The sequence below is a fragment of the Eublepharis macularius genome, chromosome 10, assembly GCF_028583425.1.
Source record: "Eublepharis macularius isolate TG4126 chromosome 10, MPM_Emac_v1.0, whole genome shotgun sequence".
Lineage (NCBI taxonomy): Eukaryota > Metazoa > Chordata > Lepidosauria > Squamata > Eublepharidae > Eublepharis > Eublepharis macularius.
In genome coordinates, this window is record NC_072799.1 from 14,536,209 (window position 1) to 14,559,668 (window position 23,460).

Genomic DNA, 23,460 nt, shown 5'->3' on the forward strand with positions numbered 1-23,460 from the left:
GGGATGCGGTTTTTCCTCAGTAGTGCCCTTAAAGAGCCACACCTCCAACTTGGCCACTATGTTGTGTAGCTTTAACTTTACTTCTTATTTGTGAAGTCTCAGTGACACACGTACAAACACACAGAATTGAGCTGTGGAACCCCAAGTTGCTGAAGCATTCTTAACATTTGGGATTTTTCTAGCTGCAGAGATATTTTTCAACAAGTGCAGAGAATGGGTACAATCCACATCTAGCTATGCTCTGAGAAGCTCCGTTTTGTCCCTCTGCCACGATCGCACCTTATCACCCCATCATACTTCCATTAAAAAGGTTCAGCAACCGATCCTGGCCCCCAACTGTGAACCAAGCATTAGTGTGCCGGAACGGGATTCATCTATGTCGTTCTTCTAGAATCTTCCTTATTTTTCATTATGAGCGGATAGCTCACAGCTGTTAGCACCAGCATGGACATATTGCTTTAAAGCTACCTCTGCCACATACACAAGATCTACTCTATGATTAATCGGGGGAGGGGCTGTGACAGGGTCGGGTGAAAGTCCCCAGCCTCCACTTTGGGGCTAGAGATCTTCCAGAATTACTACTGATCTCTAAACAGAGGTCAGCTCCCCTGAAGAAAATGGCCACTTTGGAAAGTGGGTTCGATGGCACTATACCTTACTGATGTCCCCTCCCCAAACTCTGCCCATCCCAGGCTCCACTCCCCCCCCCCAATCTCCAGGAATTTCCCAACCTGGAACTGGCAACCCTTGATTGTATGAAGTGTTGAATAAACATCTGTCATCCAACTAACTTGTGAGTCCTGTGTGTTCTTGGGGGAGACTGGGACCTGTGCAGCTGAGACCTTTACCTAGCCTACTATGGACCCCAGTGCCATGGGTTGCCTAGGAACCACCCAGTCCTGCTACAGTGGGCCCCCTCCACAATTACTGTTGGGGATTTGAACTCGTGTTTTCTTGCTAGGCGTTATAACAAGGATCTTTTAGATCTGTGCTCTACTGCCCCTAGTGGTGGGTAGATCTGAACTGCAGATTGAAAGGTTCGGAGGACCATCGCGACACAAACACCCCCCCCCCCAGCAACTGCAGGACGAGTCCATCTACTAAGCATGCATTAAAAGGGCAGGTCCTCTTTTTGCCATCCTAAATGCACCAGGTGTCGATGGATAACTAAATCTTTGCGAGCCGTGATTCTGGGGAAGGGAGGAACATATTCCACCACTCTGCATCCGCACTGCACAAGCATAGGAGACTGGGGGGGGGGGTGAGCATCTGTGGCTAAGTCGGGCTGTCCGGGGATAGGATTTACCCAAGGATTTGCTGCTCCCCTTCCTGAAACCATCAGCTGCCGCAGCAAGGGAAAGGTGCAGTAGGAAGCTAGTGCAACTTGATCCACATTCTAATATCCTGGAAGGCATAACTTCTGTGTCCGACCTTCAGAGCGCTCAAGCGTCGGACAAGGGTAAGCAGGCTCCAACGGCCTGGCAGCTGGCCGGGGCAATGGCCCTTTCCCAAGTTTCTCCAAAGTACAGTTTCGGGGTATCTAAAATTTTGGAGCAGGTGGCCCATGTGTTTGATAGGGATCGCTGCGGGGTAGCGTGGCCCGTGCTATCACTAGCACTCGACCCGAGCTATCCTCGAAGCTGGAAAAAGTTACATCTGGGCCGCACGACCTCATATTTGAGACACAGGTTCACATGTCTGGGTGGACCTCTGCAGGAACAAATATCCCCAAGCATAGAAAGCTAGCATGCCAGGGAGAAGGCTAGGCTCAAACCATTCAACTTTGGAGGTGGGTGGGTTGTGGCGAGCTGAGTCTGTGATCCTCAGCCATAGTCAGCAGCCGTACAGCTTAGTCACAGTTTTGCCACTTCGCCTCGGAAGCGTCTGAAGGCCCCGAGCTCATTTTGGCTTCAGGTGCAGGAAGGGCTTTCTCCCTTCTGCCTTTGTGCTGCAGCTAGAGTTGAGAAATGCCTGGAGATTTGGGGGTGGAGGAGCCTGGGGAGGGCGAGGTTTGGGGAAGGGAGGGACCTCAACGGGGTGCAATGCCACAGAGTCCCACATGCAAGCCCCACCGGGATGCTAGTGACCCTAATTATAACACGATACCAGGCTGGTGTGAAACAACCACGTCCCTCAGGGAAGAACTTAATGTGACCTATGTCTTATGATTTTAACCTGCTCTGCCTATTGGGTGCTGCTGCCTTCGTCAATGGTTTGGCACCTCCAGCTGATGCACAATGCTAGACTCAGCCTCTGATGTTGGTGGAAATTACTGTCAAGTCATAGCTGGCTTATGGCGACCCCTGGTGGAGTTTTTATTCAATTCAATTCAATTCAAATTCAATGGCATACAAAGATCTAAGACAGCAAACAGGTCACTATAAAATTACATAAAATATGTGGAGTTTTTTTATGGCAAGAGACTAACAGAGGTGGCTTGCCATGGCCTGCCTCTGCAACCCTGGTCTTCTTTGGAGGTCTTCCATCCAATTATTATCCAAGGCCAACCCTGCTTAGCTTCTGAGACCTGATGAGATCAGGCTCACCTGGGCTCTCTAGGTCAGGGCACATCCTCTCCTGGGGGTGGTTTATTGATAATACATTGCTTAGATGCCTCAGCACCTACAGGAACGCTCAGCCTTTAAAAAAAAATTACTAACCCTAATTGTAAATTGGGCTCCCCCCCTTGTTTGTAAAAGCATCAAAACCAGGCCACTCAATGACCAGGAGGGTGTCCTACATTTTCAGAGGACTCAGCAGATATGCAGAAAAAAATATGATTTTGTAAAATGACCAAAAGAAAAAGCATCCCCAAACCCTGGTCTGATAGGAACCCTCTCCCCAAACCATGGTCTGATAGGAACCCCCTCCCCAAACCCTGGTCTGATAGGAACTGAACATGCTCTAGGAGACGCAGAATGTTGAGAGCAGTTGGCAGGCAGTTAAAGGGGGAGAGGCAGGGAGGTGGGTGAAACTGTCCTGCTCTTGTTGTAAGAGTTTATAGAACCCTAAAGAGGGAAATTTGGGGACAGAAAATTTTTAGGTTGTTTACTCCCCCCGCTTTCCCACACGCCCTAAGCTTGTCTTTATTCTACTTGCAATCTTGGTCAGTTCATGTACTGATCAACCAACGATGCATATTAGAGGGTCTGTATGGGACAGGAAAGCATCTCTGTGGTGGATGGTGATCATCTGCCCTTGGTAAAAAGTGGCGTAGAAGATCTACAAGGCCCTCTGCAAAATCAAAGAAATTCCCAAAAGGTGGCGGAGGAAGGAGCGGTCTGCATTTGGCAAACCATACTTGATTGCAGATTTGTGGCATAGGTAGGTGATGAAGTCTGCGTTGTTCTCTACTAAGCCTAATCCCTCCCTCCCTTCGGCACTGCAGGGGTTCGGGGAGGAGGACAGTATTTTGAAATATTATGTATATTATCTATTAGATATATTATCTATTTGTTAAAAGTTCTAGTGGCCAGGCAGAAGAGGTGAAAGTATGTAATACTGAATATGCAATAATGTTGAAATTAATAATGCAGTTGCAAAATAGATTAGCTATGAAATTTGAAACTTAACATGTTGAATGTTGAATATAAATACTGAATATATTGTCTGTAAATGCTGAATCTAAATTGGAAACCTAAAATGTTGAGTATAAATGTATCCAAACATAAGTATTATTGAAGTTGGACAGTGTCTTTAAAAATGTAATGAAGATTACGTTAGGAAGATATACTTTCTGTTTTATACATCTTGTTATATATAATTACTTTGATCCATATAACTATGTTATATAATCCCTTTTTTCTTTTCTGCACCCCCCCTTTTCTGTACCCCACTTTGGGGGGGTTATTTATTTATTTTTTTTAAAGAGAGCAATCATGTCTCCCCTCAGCCTCCTCTTCTCCAAACGGAACATTCTCAGGTCCCTCAGCCTTTCCTCGTAGGGCTTGGTCTTCAGGCCCCTGATCATCCTGGCTGCTCTCCTCTGCCCCCGTTCCACTTTGTCCACATCCTTTTTGAAGTGTGGCCTCCAGAACTGCACGCAATACTCCAGGTGGGGCATGGCCAATGCGGTATATAGTGGGACAATGACATCCTGTGATTTGGATGTTATGCCTTTGTTGATACACCCCAAGGCTGAATTTGCCATTTTTGCTGCCTCATCACACTGACTGCTTATATTTAGCTTCCCATCCATCCGTATCCCAAAATCTTGTTCACACACACTGCTACTCAGCAGGGCCGATGCCAGGGTTTCTGGCGCCTGAGGCTGGGGGCAGTTTCAGATCTGTTGCTGCCCCCATGCGCGCGCACGCGCGTGTGGAGATCGCGCGTCCGCATACCCGGACTGCATGATGAAATCACTGCGTGTGACATCATCACGCAGCATGCCGCTGCCAGCCAGCCTCATTGGCATGGCAAGCGATTGGGACAGCTCGCAGGTGGCCTCCCAACCCTCCCGCTCGGTTGCTCCATGCGCTGCCCTGGATGCCTGCCACACTTGGCCCGCAGCTGCTGCGCTCAGCTGGGGGCATGTGTTGGTGGTGGCGGCAGCGCGGGGCGGGAGGGCTGGGAGGCTGCAGCAGCTGTGCGCCAGGCACGGCAGGTGGCTGGGGCGGCACGCATGCGGCTTCTCATCCCTCCCGCTCAGCCGCCAGCACTGCCGCCGCCAGCTCCGCAGTGCGTGCCCCCGTCCCCGGCACCCTCTCCGGAGCCTCAGACCTCGAGGCGGCTGCTGGACCTGCCTCAATGGACGCGCCGGCCCTGCTACTCAGAAGTGTATCCCTCATCCAGTACGCCTGAGGGAGATTTGGGTGGAGGCAGCACAGTGGAGAAAGGGGAAGAGGAGGTAAAGTTCACAGTCTCGTTTCCATTTCAAAGCACCTTCCTGGGCCACTGGGTTACAATGCAGGGTTGATGTTATCCTGCTCTCACTGCATTTCTTCATCTTCCCCTCATCCTGTCTCTTGATCCTCACATGCTGTACGAGATAAGAAAAAAATACGAAAATCCATCTGTCAATTTATTAAAGACGTTTAATTTCTAACCAGAGAACCAGCTGACCACATGACAACATGACGCATTAAATGTGCATAGAACAAAATATCAATAAAGTTAACTGTCTGGGGATCTTGAAGGAAAGGGGAAATTATTTATTTACTTTATTCATAGCTCGCCTTTCTAACTGTGTCTCAAGGCAGATTACACAGTGTAAAGCGAAGCAAACAATAGGATAAGACATCTGATAAGCAACATAACAGGGCTAGGATTACAGCAATCTGAAATGAAGCATAGAATATTGGCCATGTACATGAAATAATGCAGAAAAGTGGAGTTAAGTAAATATAAAGCAATGCAGTGAGAGCAGGATAATATGTACAGCAAACAGATAATACATACTACATGCAGTGGTAAAAGTTCACAGTCTCATTCTCATTATAAAGCACCTTCCGGAGCCATTTTCTTATAATATAAGGTAGGATCAAAATCCGTACAAGCTCTTCATGGATTTGGGCACTGGAATCTCCATGCACTGCCTCCGCCAAGTAATTCGGCATGTAGCAAATTTAAAATTCTGCTGATTAATCTCAGCAATTAAAGCTTGTGGCTCCCCCAAACCCCCCAAAGGGTGACTTGGGCTTTTTTCAAAATGCAAGCTTTCTCCAGCTGATGCTTTTCAGCCTCTTCCCTTCTCCCCAAGCTGTCTTAAAAGGATCTAGTAATAATCCGCGAAGCACATGAACCGCTAGATGACTGGCAATCCTCAAATCCGTTCCGCTCTATTCTTTTCCAAAAGGAATGTCTTCAATCTGATGGCGCTCATTCCCGCATTAACAGATGTTGCGCGCATGGTCCCGCAGGGAGGGGAAGGCAAGGTGGTCCTTTATTGACATCTTTCTGTCAGATGTCAAAAAGCTGTTGTTGGTTCTTCAGTACTCCCCGACAGGTGTTGTCTCCTCCTCGCCGTTGCACTGCTGACATATCCTACAATTCGCCTCTTGACTGTCCCCCTATTACCACTTACGGCTCCTACAGACAGGTGTTTCTCTGCACAACCAGACACCTGGTGCTCCTTTTCTCTCTCGTCTCCTGCCAAACAAAGCCCATTTGCTCAAACTGATTGCTATAATTAAAAGGTGTAGAATTAAGAACAGCAAAGAGAAAAAGAGGCCTTGCGTTGTGTTGTGGTGCGTTTGCCACCCAGGCTAGTGAACATCCAGAGACTAAGCTTTCTTACTTTCTAATTCAGGGGTCCCCATTGTGGTTCCTGCAGGTGCCATGGCACCCACCAACACCTTTCCTGTTGCCTGCCAAGTGACCTTAGAAAACGGGCAGGGCCAAATGGGAATTTTGCTCTGCACATGCAAAGGGGAGATAGCCAATTAGATGCCTGCACAACAAAAACAGATGCTGTCAAATGCAGGTTTCTTAGACAGCTTGATATAGATACGGATTTTGCGTGTATGCAAGAAAATGTTTTTAAATGCTGTGTTCGCTTTAAAGGGCCACTTGTTTGGCCTGAAAGGTTGAAGACTTAAGTGCCACTTTACTCCCTACATTTTGTAGTTGGCTCCGCCTCCTGCAGCAACCGTTTTATAGCTGCATCCACCATCCTGTGCCAGAATGACGGAGGTGCCTGCAAGCTCAGAAAGGTTGGAGACCCCTGTTCTAATGGAGGATTTTAGAGGAACAATGTCATACTGATAGTCAATCAATAACGGTTGCTGGGTGTCTCCTCTCCAAGTATCATCCTAAAACTGAGACAGGCCCATCTGTTTCCAGGGCTCCTGTCGTGAGCTTTTCCCATATCACAATTATAGCACTGTAAAACTCATAAAGGATCGGAGGGGCAGAGTTGATGCCATTTGGAAACTTGGTCTGCAGAGAGAAGGCTTGCGCCCAATTTTTTTCTTTAGGAGAATTGCTCCCAGAGTAATTTTTGTAGCAAATACTCTGCTTACTTTTCATGGGGATGCTGTAACAACTGACTAGGTAGTCTTATCTAGGTGAAGGCCCGCCAAGGTTGCAAGGCAAGGAAGGAAGGTTGCCAGCCTCCAGGTAGTAGTTGGAGATCCCCCAGAATGACAACTGGTCTCCAGGCCACAGAGATCAGTTCACCTGGAGAAAATGGCTACTTTGGGGGGGTGGATTCTATAGAATTAAGCCATGCCAAGGTCCTTTCCTTCCCCAAACCCTTCTTTCTCCAGGTTTCTCCAGGTTTCGCCCCCTAGGTCTCTAGGAATTTCCCAACTTGGAGCTGGCAACCCTACAAGGAAGGAAGGTTGCCAACTCTTTTAGTAGCTCCAGTTCTAGGCTGTTCCTCAACGTTTACCAAGACTTTGCTCTACTTATTCATCTTCAATAACTGTGCCTGTGGCTTGAGGGATATAGAAAGTACTGAACATGTTCTCCTGTACTGCTTATTGTATTGTGATATTCACGCCGTTTATCTAGAACCTTCTGCTTCAAAATCATGAAGGTCAATCGGATGACAGTAAGACACGCCTTTTACTATCCACACAACCCTGGGTCTGTGGCTAAATTTCTTTATTGTGCATTGAAGAGGAGAGGAATGGTTTAAGTGACGGGGCACGGGATTTTTTTTTGTCTCATTGCTGACTGTGCATATGTATGTCCTGTTATGCCAATAAAGGTATTCGATTCGATTCGAATGCACAAATAAGAATAACTTTTGTGATGTATAGGAAAGCTAGGAACTTGGGACAGAGGTGTAAAGGAAATATTTTACCCTCCCCTTCCTCACTGAGGTCATAAGAAATGCAAGGAAGGAACAAAATACGTGAAATACCTTCTGCTAAGACCAACCAAATTGACACAAAACATTGTGCAAGCTTTCAAGCTCACCAGCACTCTTCTGCTTGTGGTGGAGAGTGCTGCCAAGACATAATTGACTTATGGCAACCCCTGGTAGGGTTTCCAAGGCAAGAGACGAACAGAGGTGGTTTTGTCATTGCCGGCCTCTGCATAGCAGCCCTGGTCTTCGTTGGAGGCCTCCCATCCAATTACTAACCAAGGGCGACCCTGCTTAGCTTCTGAGATCTGACTCACCCGGGCTATCATCACGCAGCGCCGGGAGCATGTGCGCGCTATGCGTGCACGCGAAGGGGCTGCACAGCACGCACATGCTCCTGGCGCTGCGTGATGACATCACTTCTGTGACGTCATCACACAGGGCGGAGCATGCCGCCCATGCGGTGCACCGGCAGAGGCCGCGTGCGGGGCTGGGAAGCCGCCTGCGCCATTTGTCTCCCCACAGGACAGGGGGGACTGGCCGTCGCCTGTCCTGCGGGGCAGGTGAATCGCAGCATGGGGGGCTCGGAGACTGCCCACGCTGCCACCCCCGTGCTCCCGGCAGCTGGCAGCTGCTCCTGGCACCCCCTCTCTGGCAGCGCCAGGGGCAGACTACCCCCCTGCCCCCCCTTCGATCTGGCCCTGCTTGGGACACCCTGTTTCCAGCAGCGGCATCAGGCCAGGGCCACCCTTTGCTTGACTCTGGTGTGGAGACAGCCCAGTGGAAGTGAGATTGGGTTGGCAAGTGATTCTGGGATCCCATCCTAGACTTTTGCCCAGGCCCTGGAATTGCTAAGACCACCCCTGTGCGCACGCATCCTTGAAAAACAAAGCATGCTTCTTATCTCCCAGCACTTGTTTTGATTCATGTTCAATATGTGCAGCATTAACTGGTCAATGACTCTCTAAACAGTTAAAACCCATAGGATGTATCCATTTCAGCTTCCTTTCCATCAGCGTACTTACAGCCCTGGCACCGGCCAGGCCACTGTTCTCCTGGGTTTTAATTAACCTGGATTCCCTCCCTTCAGATGCGTGCCTGCAATCAACAGCTCCTTTACTCGGGAGGAGCTGCACTATAAAGCCAATGAAACGGTTGCTATTATTGTTCTCTGGCATTCGTCGGAGTGTTTACAAGCTTTTGAAGTCAGGACAAGGATGCGGGAGAGGTCAGAGAAGGGCAGATGAGCAGAGGGGAGAGAGCAGAGCAGGAAGTAATGTGAGGCCAAAGCAGTAGCCTGTGGAACCGAAAGGAGAAAATCGGCTTCCATTTCGGTTGTCGAGATCTCAAGGCAAGGCCAGCATCAACACATGGTGAGGTGGGGCAGCTCAGAGCTGCAGGGTGGGGCCCACTGAGTTACACACTTTTGATGCCTGCACTCATGCTCTTCCACTGCCTGGTTGTGAGTGCTTTGTCACCTCTGCTCCCAGCTGTGTGTGTACTACCTAGTGCTGCTGGAGACTGAGCCCTACGAGAGGGTGCAGAGGAGAGCGACGAGGATGATCAGGGGTCTGGAGACTGAGCCCTACGAGGAAAGGCTGAGGGCCTTGGGAATATTTAGTTTGGAGGAGATTGAGGGGGGACATGATTGCCCTCTTTAAGTATTTGAAAGGCTGTCATTTGGAGGAGGGCAGGGAGCTGTTCCAGTTGGCAGCAGATGGTAGGACCCGAAGCAATGGGCTTAAATTATATGCACAAAGGTACCGGCTGGATATTAGGAAGAACTTTTTCACGGTCAGAGTAGTTCAAAAGTGGAATCAGCTGCCTAGGGAGGTGGTGAGCTCCCCTTCACTGGCAGTTTTCAAGAAGAGGCTGGATGAATACTTGTCAGAGATGCTTTAGGCTGATCCTGCACTAGGCAGGGGGTTGGACTAGATGGTCTGTATGGCCCCTTCCAACTCTATGATTCTACTACCTAGTGCTTCTGGAGAAGGGCATGTGGGTGGAGCACACCAGCATTCTTGGTGGCATGGCAGAGGCACTCCTAGTTTGGTGTAGTGGTTAAGAGTGGCAGGACTCTAATGTGGAGAGCCAGGTTTGATTCCCCAATCCTCCACTTGAAGCCAGCTGAGTGATCTTGGGTCAGTCACAGCTATCTCAGGGCCAAACTACAAGTGATGAATGACAGAGGTTGGACACTTGTCAGCTTCCCTCAAGTTTGATGGGAAATGTAGGCAGCTTGGCGGAATGTTAGACAAGTGACAGTTGAAAAGTCCATTGGACAGCAGTCGGAGAGCCAAGCTGCAAGACCAGGATGCCTACATTTCCCATCAAAACTTGAGGGAAGCTGACAAGTGTCCAACCTGTGTCATTCGTCACTTGTAGCATGGCCCTCAGAGCTCTCTCAGTCACACCTACCTCACAGGGTGATCGTTGTGGGGATAATAACATACTTTGTAAACTGCTCTCAGTGGGCGTTAAGTTGTCTTGAAGGGCAGTATATAAATCAAATGTTGTTGTTGTTAGCTGCATCCACCATCCAGCGCCATTGAGAAAGGGTAAGAGCATGCAGACAGCATGGGCAGCTATGACTGCAGGGGGTGGGAGAACTTGAGTGGGCAAAGGAAAGACGCACACGCAGGTGGGGGTATGTGGGTGGGAGGGAAGAAGGAGAGCCTAGCAGGGGCCCCGAACTCTCTGCCTGGCCCCCTCCAAAACCTGGAACTGGCCCTGTGTCAAGGAGTGGGGTTCCATGAAAAAAATCCATGTATTGGTGCTACCGTTACTTCAAGAGGATCTGGGGAAAAGTTATGACTCAGTGGTAGAGCACTGGGTTTGTATTCAGAAGATCTCTGCTGTAATCCCTGGCATCTTTTGTTTAAACCAAAAACAACTGTGTTAGGAAAGGCCTTCCTGATATCCTGGAACAGGGGTCCCCAACATGATGCTTTGGGCGCCATGGCACCAACCGACATCTTTCCTGATACGCACAAAGTAGTTTTAGAAAGTGAGTGGGACCATGCGGGGCTCTCGCTTTGCAGAGCTTCTGTTTGGCCACTTGAGATCTGATGGACTGGGCAGATTAAAGCAATGTTATTTCAGTTGCAAATGTCACACTACAGGGTGACATTTGTGTGTGTGTGTGTGTGTGTGTGTGTGGCGCCACACCCTGTGCACCGATTACCCTGTGTCAGAATTCCAAAGGTTCCCACAGGTCAAAAAGTTGAGGACGATAGCCCTGGAGAGTTGCTGCCCCCCCCCTCCCAAAAGATAACAGAGCAAGCTAGAGGTAAACAGCTTCATATGATCAGAATCAATTTCTCCCTTCAGATTGCTGCGGGATGCTTTGGCACCTGCACAGTTTGCCTGCCATTGCACTGCAAGATGGGTTCCGTAGTTCTTAAGGATGTCTCAACAGGCATTCCTGCTTATGTGTGTTTTGCTCAGGCGAACAGGCAGTTTGGCAGGAAAGGGTTAAAGAAATCACACCAGCTCAGATGGTTTGGCAGAAAACAGGTTAAAATAGCGTGAGAGCGCAGATGGCTTGGTGCAAAAATGTTGAAAAAATATTGCGAGAATGCAGCTATTGCAAGAGCACAGAATGCTTGTTCTTGTAAGCATGACTCGTAAGCGGATTTGTCAAAAGCATGGTGGATTTCTCTGAACAGCTGCCAACGTCGTTGGATTCAGGATTCAAAAGTGACAGAATTGCTATATTCAGCCCCAAATTCTGCGATTTTCTGAATTTTAGGAGTTACTCTTGGCTCCAGTTGTCCAGGAAAGACTGCTAGAGAAGCTTGGGAGCAGAAATGTTGTGGCCTGTGTGAGTTTGTGTGCATGTATTTGGGACTGTATGAAGACAGGTGCTGTACTCTAAGCCCTCTTTTCTCAAAAAACTTGTGCTGTTCTCTTGTACTGTTCTCAGAAAGACTGTTCCACTGAATTAGAACAATTATATATAGGATCAGATCTGAAGACTGCAATCTGAAAACTTGTGTCCTGTTGAAATAATTGGTTCCATACAGTTTTACATTTGAACGTCACTGCTTCTCTTGTTGATGATGACTTCTTAACCATCTTAAGGGCAGCCTGCTATCTCTTTCTTTTATATATATATATCTCCTTAATATACTCAAGTCTTTGTGCTTTTTTTAAACCCAATTATAGAATAAAGTCCAGGGCCCAGCAAAGTCCTCTTCCATTTGCCCTTTCAATATTGAGGTCAATTTGTCCATTTCTGCACTCTCCATAATCTTTGCCACTAGTTCTCGGGCAGCCTGCTATCTCCACCCTAAAGGTCTCGCTTGCCCTTTGAGAGCCAGGTGGTTACATGCGATGAGATGTTTAGGGGACACAGCAGTCCTATCAAGCATCGGACTGCGTGATCAAAGGGACTTTCAACATCTCTCATTTCAGTGCTCTAACCTCAAGAATGGCCCCCGGGATAAAAGGATGCCGCACGACAGTGTTGAGAATCATAGTCCATTACAACCAGAAGTTCAGATGATGTATGATTCAAGGTCTTTCTCTATCTCTATGCTCAGCCCCGGAACAGCTTCTCGGAGCTCTCAGACCCACCCACCTCACAGGGTGATTGTCATGATGAGGATAATAATAACACACTTTGTAAACCGCTCTGAGTGGGTGTTGAGTTGTCCTGAAGGGACAACCCAGCTTTCCCAAGAGGTCTGACCATTTATCCTTTCTTTAAAAGACAGCTTTTTAAGGGATTTCAGGCCTAGTGGCCTCAGTGACTGCATTTTCTTATGTTCTTGATCCCTTGATTTCCCCCATATTCCCTCTGCTACCTTTGATTTCCCCTTTCCTACGTCTTCCCTCTTGGTAAAATTTAGATTGTAACCTAAGTGGGTTGCCGATCTGAACCATTTTTGCAATTCTACTCTGTAACTCCCCAGATACACTGATTGTGTAATAATAGTAATGCTTCACCACAATATTTAGCATTGCTGTCCTCATATATAGCATGGTCTTCACATATAGCAGAAGCAAAACCCCAAGTATGTCAAAGGTTCTAGCCTAGTCAACTCCCTGATGAGCTAGCTTTCTACTTCCAGGGTGTTTCATATAGGCAACCACACACACCCTTCCCTGCAGTCTGAAGTTGTATAGCACAGTCTACTCCCCAAGAACTGCTATCTCATTCCCACTTCTGAGGCCTACACATGCAACATAATGAAGCAGCAGAGCAAACTGCAGATGGGGATACCGTTTTAAGGCGCCTCTATGTAAAACAAGATCTCTCTGCAAGTAAAAACTAGTACATCAGGGGTGAGAGTTCCTTGATGTGCAAGCTTTTTTACTTGCAGAGAGCCTTTTATGTAAAGAAGCACTGAAAATGTGATTTTTCCCCCACCCACAATCTGAAGTGGTATGGTCATTTTGGCATTCCAATACCACGGCTGTGTAGACTTTACAACAGCCCTGTATGGTAGGCCAGTAATATTGCCTCCATAGTATAAATTGGAGAGGGAGGCCGAAGCAGGAGGAGACTGTCTTATCTATTGGATAAGACAGTCTCAATTGGATCAATTGGATGATACCCATGACTTGAGTCAGGTCGCGCCCCCCCCCCGTGCCCCCAGCTGTGACTCATGTCACGCCTAACACGCCCAACATCAGGGAACTTGCTTTTCCAAGGGCTGCAGGGCAAGATTTGGCTGGAGGGCACAGCATGGGCAGGGGGGCAGCTTCATCCTTCCTTCCTAAGCTTTCCAATAGAGATGAAGAGCCATCCTAGTGGAGGGGGAGGCTGAAGCAGCATTACAGTATTAAACTAGGATCTGCAAGACCCAAGTTCAAATCCCCACTCTGCCATGGAAACTGGAGCCAGTCATACACACTCAGCCTCACCTACCTCACAGGGTTGTTGTAAAGATAAAGAAAGGAGAACGATGTAAAATCCTTTGGGTCCCCACTGGGGATTATAGTGTTTAAGAGAGAAAGAGGGAGGGAGGGGGTGAACAGATGGATGGATGGTGGTCAGGGTGTTGGCCTAGGATACGCAAGTTTGAATTCACACTTGAAGCCTGCCTGGTGACTCTGGGTGGGTCACACTGTCTTTGCCTAGCCTACTTCACAGGGTTGTTGTGAGGATAAAATGTAGGAGAGGAAAAGATATGAGCCACATGGGATCCCCATTGGGGAGAAATGCAGAAGATAGATAGATAGATAGATAGATAGATAGATAGATAGATAGATAGATAGATAGATAGATAGATAGATAGATAGATTTTGCACTTTAATCTTGACCGATGGCTTTGGGCCAGCCACACTCTCTCAGCCGAGCCCTAGCCTACCTTGCAGGGTTGTTGCGAAGATAAATGGAGGAGGGGCCACGTGAGACACCCAGAGCTCTTCGAAGGCATGAGGAAATCCTAAACGCATCGCTTAGCTCTCCCGGGGGATTGTGCCCGCCCCGTCTCCGCAGGCTGCGGAAGGCAGCGCGCCGCCCCCCGGCTTCTGCATTGCGGCGCTGCCTGTGCCCGACGGCGAGGAGACCGCCAAGGACTCCCACCCGGGGTGGCCCCCGCTGGGCGGGGCGGCGGCGGGCAGGAGGCACGGGCGGCGAGGGAGGCGCTCAGTCCGCGGCGCGCACGTCGGGTGAATAATTCATCGGCCAGGCAGAGGCAGGCTGGCGGACACCGCCCAAAGCAAGCCGGGGCGAGGCCCGCCTTCGGACAGCGCCGCTCCCGGCGCGTTTACTCTCAAGGAGACACGGGATCGCAGCCCGCTTCCGCCAACCCGACTCAACTGAGGCCCAGTTGAGCCCAGTTGGACTCCCCGCCCCCCTCTGCTACCAACTCAGCACGCGGTCTTGGTCTCGCTACTTTTCCTCATACACTCCCCCCTCCCCCCAGGAGATGGTAATCCTGGCCTGCTCTCCAGGGCTGTTGTTACTGTGGCCATGTATGCGAAACGCTTTGGGGAAGCCGAAAGCGCCGTAGAAATGCCCTGACAATCTTGCTAGGTTCGAATTCTGCTGCAGAAATACTGAGTAGTTTTATTCCGGGGACGCGCGCCTCCGCTGGTTTCAAGGGTGGGAATTGCTTTCCAGTAAAAGGGCTCAGGCTCGCTGCCTCTCTCCCTTTGCATCGCCAGTTAACATCAAACTACTGGGACTCTGCTATCCCCTCCAACCTGACCTGGATAGCCCAGGTGAGCCTGATCTCGTCAGAAGCTAAGCAGGGTCGGCCTCGGTTAGTAATTGGATGGGAGACCTCCAAAGAAGACAAGGGTTGCAGAGGCAGGCGATGGCAAACCACCTGCTAGTCTCTTGCCAGGAAAACCCCGCCAGGGGTCGCCATAAGCAAGCTATGACTTGAGGGCACTCTCCTCCACCATCTCCTCCACCCCGTAATGGCAGGAAACCCCAGAAGACGCTTGGCCTCCAACGCGGACCGATCCACCAAGTCGGTTCAAAGAAAGGGCGGATAAAGTTGGCGCAGAGGGTGGACTCCTGCCTTCGCAAAGCTCTTCCCGAAAGGAAAGAATCTGTTATGAAGGGAAGGGTACATCTGAGCATGTGCAAAGTAGCAAGCACAAACAGAGAGTTGGGATTAAAATAGTTTCAAGCGGTAGACGCCTTGGTCTGCAGTAGAACAGCAGGATTTGGGTCCAGTGGCACCTTAGAGACCAACGAGATTTTCAGATGAAGAAGAGAGCTTTGTCTCTGGAAAAGTTATACCCTGGAAACCTGTTTAGCCTGTAAAGTGCCACTGGACTCAGATTACGGGATTAAAAGGCAGACTTTCCAGACGGGGAGGCTCCCAGGAAAGTTGGACCTCTTTTTTCATCATTCCTCCACGGTTTTGAAATTAATATGTGACTGGACTCAGTTGGGGCTTTTTTCAAATAGTGGAGTCCGGGGTTCGCTTGCGTTCTTTTCCTTGGAGTAGAACCCACTGAATCCAACACCACTTACTCCGCAGTTGACGTTTATTAGAACCGAGCTGCACGGAGCGTGGCGGCAGCGAGACGCCTGAGGCTTCGCGGAGCCCGTCCCAGGGTTCTTCGGCTAAACTTTCCTTCTGTAAATTCGAGCCACAGCCCGGGAAAGCAGGTTTCGGTAAGAACGCGAAAGAGACACGCAGAATGGAGCCAAAACATCCATCTAGTCCCGAGTTCTCGTTCCAAAAACCCATAAGCAGAACAGGAAAGCAACAGTTGTTTCCTTCCGTTGTTTATCTCCAGCAACGCTTCCTAAGGTACACTGCCTCTGAAGGGGGAGGCTTCATTTCCCTCCCGCCATTGACAAAACTTATTCGTCCAGCCGCCTTGAAAAATGAGTGGCCATCACCGCATCCCGTGGCAGTGAGTTCCACGGGACCCCATCGGCTTGGATCAAGCCCATCTTGTCTGCATTTTGAAAATTGCGGCTGGCCGGTGCAGGAGACCCTTCAGTCCCAATCCAAGTTCTCCATCGTTTCCAGCGACAGGAGGAAATGATTACCCTACCCACCCCACCCCCGTCTCCAGGGAGCCCATTCTGCCGTCTCCCTTTATGACTTATTCGCAGCTCGTCTGCCGGGGGGGGGGGGAATCCGCCCGCTGGTGCGTAAAAGCGCTGCTGGCGCGCACGGCCGCTCCTTCCCGGAGCGCCCCGCGCCTCTCCGGCGTGGCCAGGGGTGACCCTCGCCTCTGCGCCCTTCCCTTCTCCCTCTCCCTCCCCCTCCCCGCTCCAGGCCCTGCGAGGCGCCCCCAGCCTCCGAAGGGCTGGCGAAGGGAGCCTCCTTTAGACTCCAGGCATGTAGGGAGAGCTGTGAGATCACCCGGGTTATAAATATCTCCGTGCCAGCGCTGCGCTCTCGGACCGCGCTCTCCCTCCAGCGGGCCGACTATGCCTGCCCAGCTCGGCGGAGCGGACGCCCGGCCGCCCCCCAGGCACGGCGGCAGCAGCAGCAGCAGCAGCAGCAGCCTCCGCAAAATGCCCCGCGCTTCCCTCCGGCTGGAAGAATGAGCCTGCCCTTCCTCCTCGGCCTCCTCTGCCTCCGCCACCTGATCGCCTTCGCTCTGGCGCACAAGGAGACGCTGCCCCCCAGAGCGCAATTTGGAGACGCGCCGCTCCGCGCCCAGAACAGCAGCAGGAGCGGCGGCCGCTGGGCAAGTCGGAGCGCCTCTGCCACTTCCTCCTCCTCCGCACCTTCCTCTTACTCTTCCCCCTCTGGGGGAGTTCGGGGCAGCGGCTCGGAAAGAAGCAGTTTCCAGTGGAGCCCAACCGGGCGCAGAACCGGCAGCCTCTACTGCAGGGTGGGCATCGGGTTCCATCTCCAGATCCACCCGGACGGGAAAGTCAACGGCTCCCACCAAGCCAGTCTCTTAAGTAAGTCGGTTTTCCTCCGCTCTTCCACCTTGTTGGGGGTGTGGGGGTGTCCTGGCATTTAATTCTACGCAATAACTTGCAAGATATTTTACTTACTGCTTGGGGTGGCGCTTTTTGCAGAAATGTTGTGTTCCGAATCACCGCCTAATTCTGAAAGCTGGGGGTTTACACCGGGGCTCCCGCCCCCGATCCCGCAGGCCTGGCGAGCGAGGACCTCATCACAACCTTTTTAAACGGAGTCAGCTCCGTAGTGACGACGAAGCGCTTGCTTTGTAATCTGTGAATACGCTCCCTCCGGATAAAGCCGTTCAAAGACATGGGCGTTTGTCCGCCGACTTTAGCGGACTGTGGATCGAGCTCAGAGTCGGGTGAAATCCCCCAAAGTTGGCTTTAGTTGGAGCTGAGACTGATTTCAATTGGTGGTGGTGGTGGTGGTGGTGGGTAGGATAAGGGGGAAAAAGACGCGACGCCGTTTTGTCAGAGTTTCTTCTATGAACGCTGGATTGGGAAAACTGGAAAGGAGTGTCGCGCTATATCGGAGGAACGGCCCCAGGCAATAATAAAAGGAAATCTGTGGTATTGTGTATACATTAAACAGTGCTAAAGAAAAATAGCCTTGGGTGGGTAGTGGTGTTGGTCTGCAATAGAACAGCAGGACTGGAGTCCAGTGGCATCTAAGAGACCAAAAGATTTTCAGGCGATGATCCTTCCAGAGTCAAAGCTCCCTTCTTCAGATAGGACTAAGTATCTGAAAGGTATTGCTTCCCACAAACTGGGGGGGGGGGGGGAGAGACCTCTTTCAGTCCCACTTTTCTTTACTCTACCCTGCTTTTGTTTCTAATGAATAGCTTGAACCTCAGGTCTACTCCGAAGCAAGCCCTAAATTTTTCATGGGTCTTACTCTCAGAAGAGGGGCCCTATGCAAGCTTCTCAAAATCGATCCGATCGGGTTGCTTAGGGTTAAAAAGTGAAGGAGATGGGCGCCAGCATGAACCACTGGAGAAGGCATGACGTTCAGCCAGTCAGGATCTCCAGAAGTGGAGCTCACCTTCCAAATGCCAATTAAGTGAAAATCCAAATGCAAATTAAGTAAAGTGAAAAGTGCAAACATAATAGTGAAAAGTGCAAAAGGACCAGGGCCCACTGATGGTGCGCCCAGTCACATCCTGAATTACAGCTTTTTCTGGACTGTCCCAATGTGTGCCACACGTGGGGGGAGGCCTCAGGGTTACCCCTTCTAGAAAACACTCGGTACATTTAGGACTAGCATGTCAGAAACAAAGCTGCTGCCCTCTCGTCTCCATGGTATGCTATTTGCCTGCATGCAGGGCGTTCTTTTTATCCAGGGGAAGCGATGAAATATGCACTGCACCCCTGCTGCACAAAGTAGTGGAACCCAAGAAAAGCTTTCCTCTTTGATTCTGCTCGATCCTAGATAGCTGGCAAAAATGTGAGAAAAACACTTTTTAAAAATTTAATAGGCTGGGGAGCGTTGGAGGCTGAGAAGGGTTCTCCAGTAAATTCTAAAATGATTTCAATACCGTCCACTTTTACGTTCCCAGTTCAGATTATTTTCTTCCTCTTGTATCACCAAAGATATAAAACTATTGTGATGTACAAATCATCTCTTTCAATAGTATAGCTTCAAAAACAGGGATTTTCTTCAGAGATTTCCAGGACATTTCATTTTGTTTCTTAAATCTGGGCCAGTTATCTCAGGCCCAGTTTTCCCTAAGGGGGCTGAAGAGTCAGACTAGGATCTGGGAGGCCCAAGTTCAAATCTGTACTCCCTTGGAAGCTTGCTGGGTGACCTTGGGCCAGTAGCACACTGTCGGCCTAACCGGCCTCACAGGGCTGTTGTGAGGATAAACTGGAGGAGGGGAGAATGATGTGACCCGCTTTGGGTCCCCATTGAGAAGAAAGGGGGGCTCAAACTTTGGTTGGCATGTGGGAAAAGGAGAGCTGCTGTAGCACAGTGGTTAAGTGGTTTGGCTGCAAATCAGCACTGTGCTGGTTCGAATCCCACTACTGCCATGAGCTCAGTAGGTGGCCTTGGGTGAGCCACTCCTCTCAGCCTCAGCTACCCAGCTGTATTGTGGGGATAATAATAACACTAACTTGTTTACTACTCTGGGTGAGGCGCTTTTCTGTCTAGAAAAAGTGGTATATAAGTTCAGTTATCTATATATATAAAGACAAGTGTCTTGACTGACTCATCAATGCCCAGCCCAACCCCCTGGACCTAGAAATGTGAAATTTGGGGAGAATGTTCCTTTTGTGATGTAGAGGCTCACTAAGAAGGGATTTTAAGAAATTTGCCCCCTAAAGGGGTAAACTGTGTTTTCCCATAGGGATACAGCTTAGGCTCAGCCCAACATTCTAAACAGTGTGCAGGACATATTCAATGTTTCCTGAGGTAAAATGCACCTCCCAGTCTTCCCCTAAAAGTTCACTAGGGTTGCTAGTCTCCCTTTGGGGTCTGCCTGCTTGTACCCTCCCCCCCTCTGATTGATCAGCTGTGGAACTCTGTGTTCTGAGGTAAAAATCAGGTCAAGGAAACTGCAGACAGTTGAAGAAAGATGGTACAAGACTCCTGTATAGAGACTTTATATAAAAGTCAGTATGGCAAATGAGTTTTTAAATGTTCAGGGGAGATGGTGCACAATCTTTCTAGGGGCCGTTTCAATGTGAGTCTCTCACCTGAACCTGCCAACGTGCCCACCACATATGGTTGCCAGCCTCCAGGTGGTAGCACAAACAAGGCTCTCCTGACAATGAATAGCTCAAGAACCCAGAGGAAAACCAGTCAGGAGTACAGAGTGAACACCTCTAGACATACAATGAATAACATTTACTCTTAAAGTAACTAAGTGCACATACAAAGTGCTGTAGAATGATATAAATACAATAATAAATATTAATTCATTGAGAGCGAAATATACATGAATTCATAAACAGCATCCATTCCATTAATAAATACATATACAACCCTAAGACACGTAACATACAAATATCAACCCGACAATGAACGTATGTATCTTTAAAAGAACGGTCCGTAACACTTCTTAGAACCAAGTTGGGGAACAGAGTTCCACATCAGACATGGAAGTCGTGATATTGACAAATCCGTTTCTTCTTTCTGAAGGAAAAAAGTGTAAATTTGGAAAAAGAGTCCAAGCCTGTCTGTGCCCTGCCCAAACTCGGGCCGGCTTGTTATAAATAAATGAATAAATCTATGCCTGAGCCCTACCACTGGACTGCAGTTGTGGGCTCATATCTAAAAAGTTCTACACATAGCATGTAATGGATACAGTGAAGTGCAACACTTTCTCACTTTTCTACATTTTTGTCCCACGCTTCCTGTAAGAAACTTGGGTTGCCAACTTCCAGGTGGAGCCTGGAGATCTCCTGGCATTACAACTGATCTCTAGATAATAGCTATCAGTTACCCTGGAGTAAATAGTTGCTTTGAAGGGTGGACTATATAAGATCCCCTCCATTCTGATGTCCATCCCTAGGCTCCGCCCCCAAATCTCCAGGAATTTCCAGACCCCAGTTTGGCAACCCTAAGCTTAAAGCAGCTTACCTGGCTCTCTTCTCCTCTATTTTGTTCTTATAAACTCCCTGTGAGGTAGGCTAGGTTGAAAAAGAGGGAGTTGCCCAAAGTGGCCCAGTAAGTATCATGGCTGCATGGAGAATGGTTATAGTCCAACACTCTAACTACAGCACCACACTATCTTTTTATGTTCTGCGAATTTGGGAGAGGGTGTTATACTTATTTATTTACTTTTTTAAGCTTTTCCTCTAACATTTCAAAACAAACAGTACAATATTAAATATATTAAACATTTCAAAAAGTGCTGGAACGTTATTAAACTAGCAAAATGTATGTATTTTTTAATGTTGTTAGCCGCCCCGAGCCCATCTGTGGGGGGGGCAGGATATAAATCGAATTAAATAAATAAATAAATAAATAAATAAATAAAAAATCCTCCCCCACCTGAGCACGGATCAGCCAAGGATGGGTTCTGCAAGATCCCATTATCACAGTCCCTGTTTCTGCAAGGCATCTGAACTGGGAGACGTTGGCACCAGTTTATGAAAGACCAGGAGAGAGGAGGCGAAATACGTGGCCCAGGAGACTAAACGTTATCATCTCAAAGCAGCTCCTGCTCCTTGCAGAGAGCAATTTTGCCTCTCAGTGCATCTGGGCTCGCTGCTGGGCCTCTCTTGCCGATCTCAAGTTTCAGGCATCAGCATTCCCTAGGCAACCCCCACCTGCAGTCCGAAGTGGTACAGCCCAGGCACAGCGTCCTGAGTGCCTTTGCCCCTCTGTCCACACGTGCCAACTGGATCTCATTTTGCACATCGACATCACAAGGCACTTAAGCCCTTGTAGTAGCTGGTTTAAGCCTGGAGTTTGGCTCCTTCTTATCCTAAGTAAACAGGAGTCTTGTGGCTCCTTAAAGACCAACAAATGTTTATTTCAGCATAAATCTTTCCAGTGCCACAAGATTCCAGTTTCTTTTTGTTGCAACAGACTGACACAGCTGCCATTGTAGTCTGCAGAAGAGCAAGATTCCAGTCCAGTAGCACCTTAAAGACCCGCAAGATTGCCAACATATAAGCTTTAGAGAGTCATTTTGCATTGTACCTTTGCACCCGCACTCCCATCTTTGCAACAGCCCTCCCACCTTCTGACTGTGATATAAGGGCTCGGGGGTCTCCATTCCTACTTGTATCTGATGAAGGGAGTTTTGACTCTTGAAAGCTTAGAGCCTGGGACTCTTGCTGGTTTTTAAGGTGCCCCTAGACTGGACTCTTGCTCTCCCTCTGGAAGTACATTTATGGATGATTATGATGATGTATACAGATGGTGGAAAGTGACATCATAGAATCATAGAATCATAGAGTTGGAAGGGGCCATACAGACCATCTAGTCCAACCCCCTGCCCAGTGCAGGATCAGCCTAAGCATTTAACATCAATGCACAGCTGCCTTATGGTGACCCCTGCTGGAGTTTTCAAGGCAGGAGACTAACAGAGGAGGCTTGCCACACTCTGCCTCATAGCAACCCTCATCTTCTTCAGAGGCTTCCTATTCAATTACTAACCAAGGCTGACACTGCTTAGCTTCTGAGATCTGATGAGATCAGGCTTGCCTGGCCTATCCAGGTCATGACAACTGTATAATATCATCATCATCATCTCTTATGCCATCTGTGCATGTGTGTGCGGTGCCCTCAAGTCAGAGCTGATTATGGCAACCCTTAGTGGGGTTTTCATGGCAAAAGACCATCAGAGGTGGTCTGCTATTGCTTGCCTCTGCAACCCTGGTCTTCGTTGGAGGTCTCCCATCCAATTACTAACCAAGGCAAACCCTGCTTAGCTTCTGAGATGTGACAAGAAGGTTTCATGAGACTCCTCCCACACGCAAATGCCCTTGCTTTGAGGAAAAGAACAGGAGTCCAGTAGTACCTATAAGACGAACAAAATTAGCGGTCAAAAGCTCATACCCTACCACAAATTTTGTTACTCTTATAGGTGCTACTGGACTCTTGCTCTTTTCCACTGCTACAGACCGACTAACACGGCTACCCATTTTGATCTTGCTTTGAGAAACATAGAAAAGACAAAGTGGTGATAGTAATGGAGGGTTGCAAGTAAATTGCATAGGGTCGTATTCGATGTGCCCTTGGGAGAGCCCTGAGCAACTCTTCCCAGCATTTAGCATTGGAAAGAGCAGCCACAAGAATCCCCAGCTGAGATCAGAGCTCCCTTGCCTGTTTCCTCGCTGCAATTGTGCCCATCCAAACACCGCCCCCCTGCAACGTTATTGGCTGTCCTTGTCCCTTCCAGGGCTAATGATGATGAGCTGGCCAATCAGGATCGGCTTGCCAGCAGACCTCAACAAAAATGTTCTATCCACTTAGAGCCAAAACACACGAGAAGAAATACCCAGGTTCAGCACGTGTTCTCTTACCTCAAGGTTTGCCGGGATCTGTAGGCGTCCTGGAAGCTTAAAGTTTAGCATTTACAGAGCAGCAGGGAGGGAAATACAGGCGCCTGTATTTCCCTTCCCCTTCCTGCTGCTCTGTAAATGCTAAACTTTAAGCTGCCAAGACACCTACACTTCCGAACAAACCTTGAGGTAAGAGAACAAGTTTAACATTTACAGAGCAGCAGGAAGGGGAAGGGAAATAGAGGCACCTGTATTTCCCTTCCTGCTGCTCTGTAAATGCTAAACTTTAAGCTTCCAGGACGCCTACAGATCCCGGCAAACCTTGAGGTAAGAGAACACGTGCTGAACCTAGGTATTTCTTCTCATGTGTTTTGGCTCTTAGTAAGAGCTTTTGGAATGGAAATGG

The 23,460-nt window shown here is 49.0% G+C and overlaps 1 protein-coding gene across 1 annotated transcript in view; it reads left to right on the forward strand.

Moving 5' to 3' along the window:
- Positions 1 to 23,460, forward strand: part of FGF5 (fibroblast growth factor 5) — a 51,097-nt gene that overhangs the window by 2,640 nt on the left and 24,997 nt on the right. Inside the window, exons 2-3 of the mRNA XM_054990389.1 lie at positions 14,202 to 14,374; positions 16,456 to 17,093. Coding sequence (XP_054846364.1) covers positions 14,202 to 14,374; positions 16,456 to 17,093 — 811 coding nt within the window. The remainder of the gene's footprint in view (positions 1 to 14,201; positions 14,375 to 16,455; positions 17,094 to 23,460) is intronic.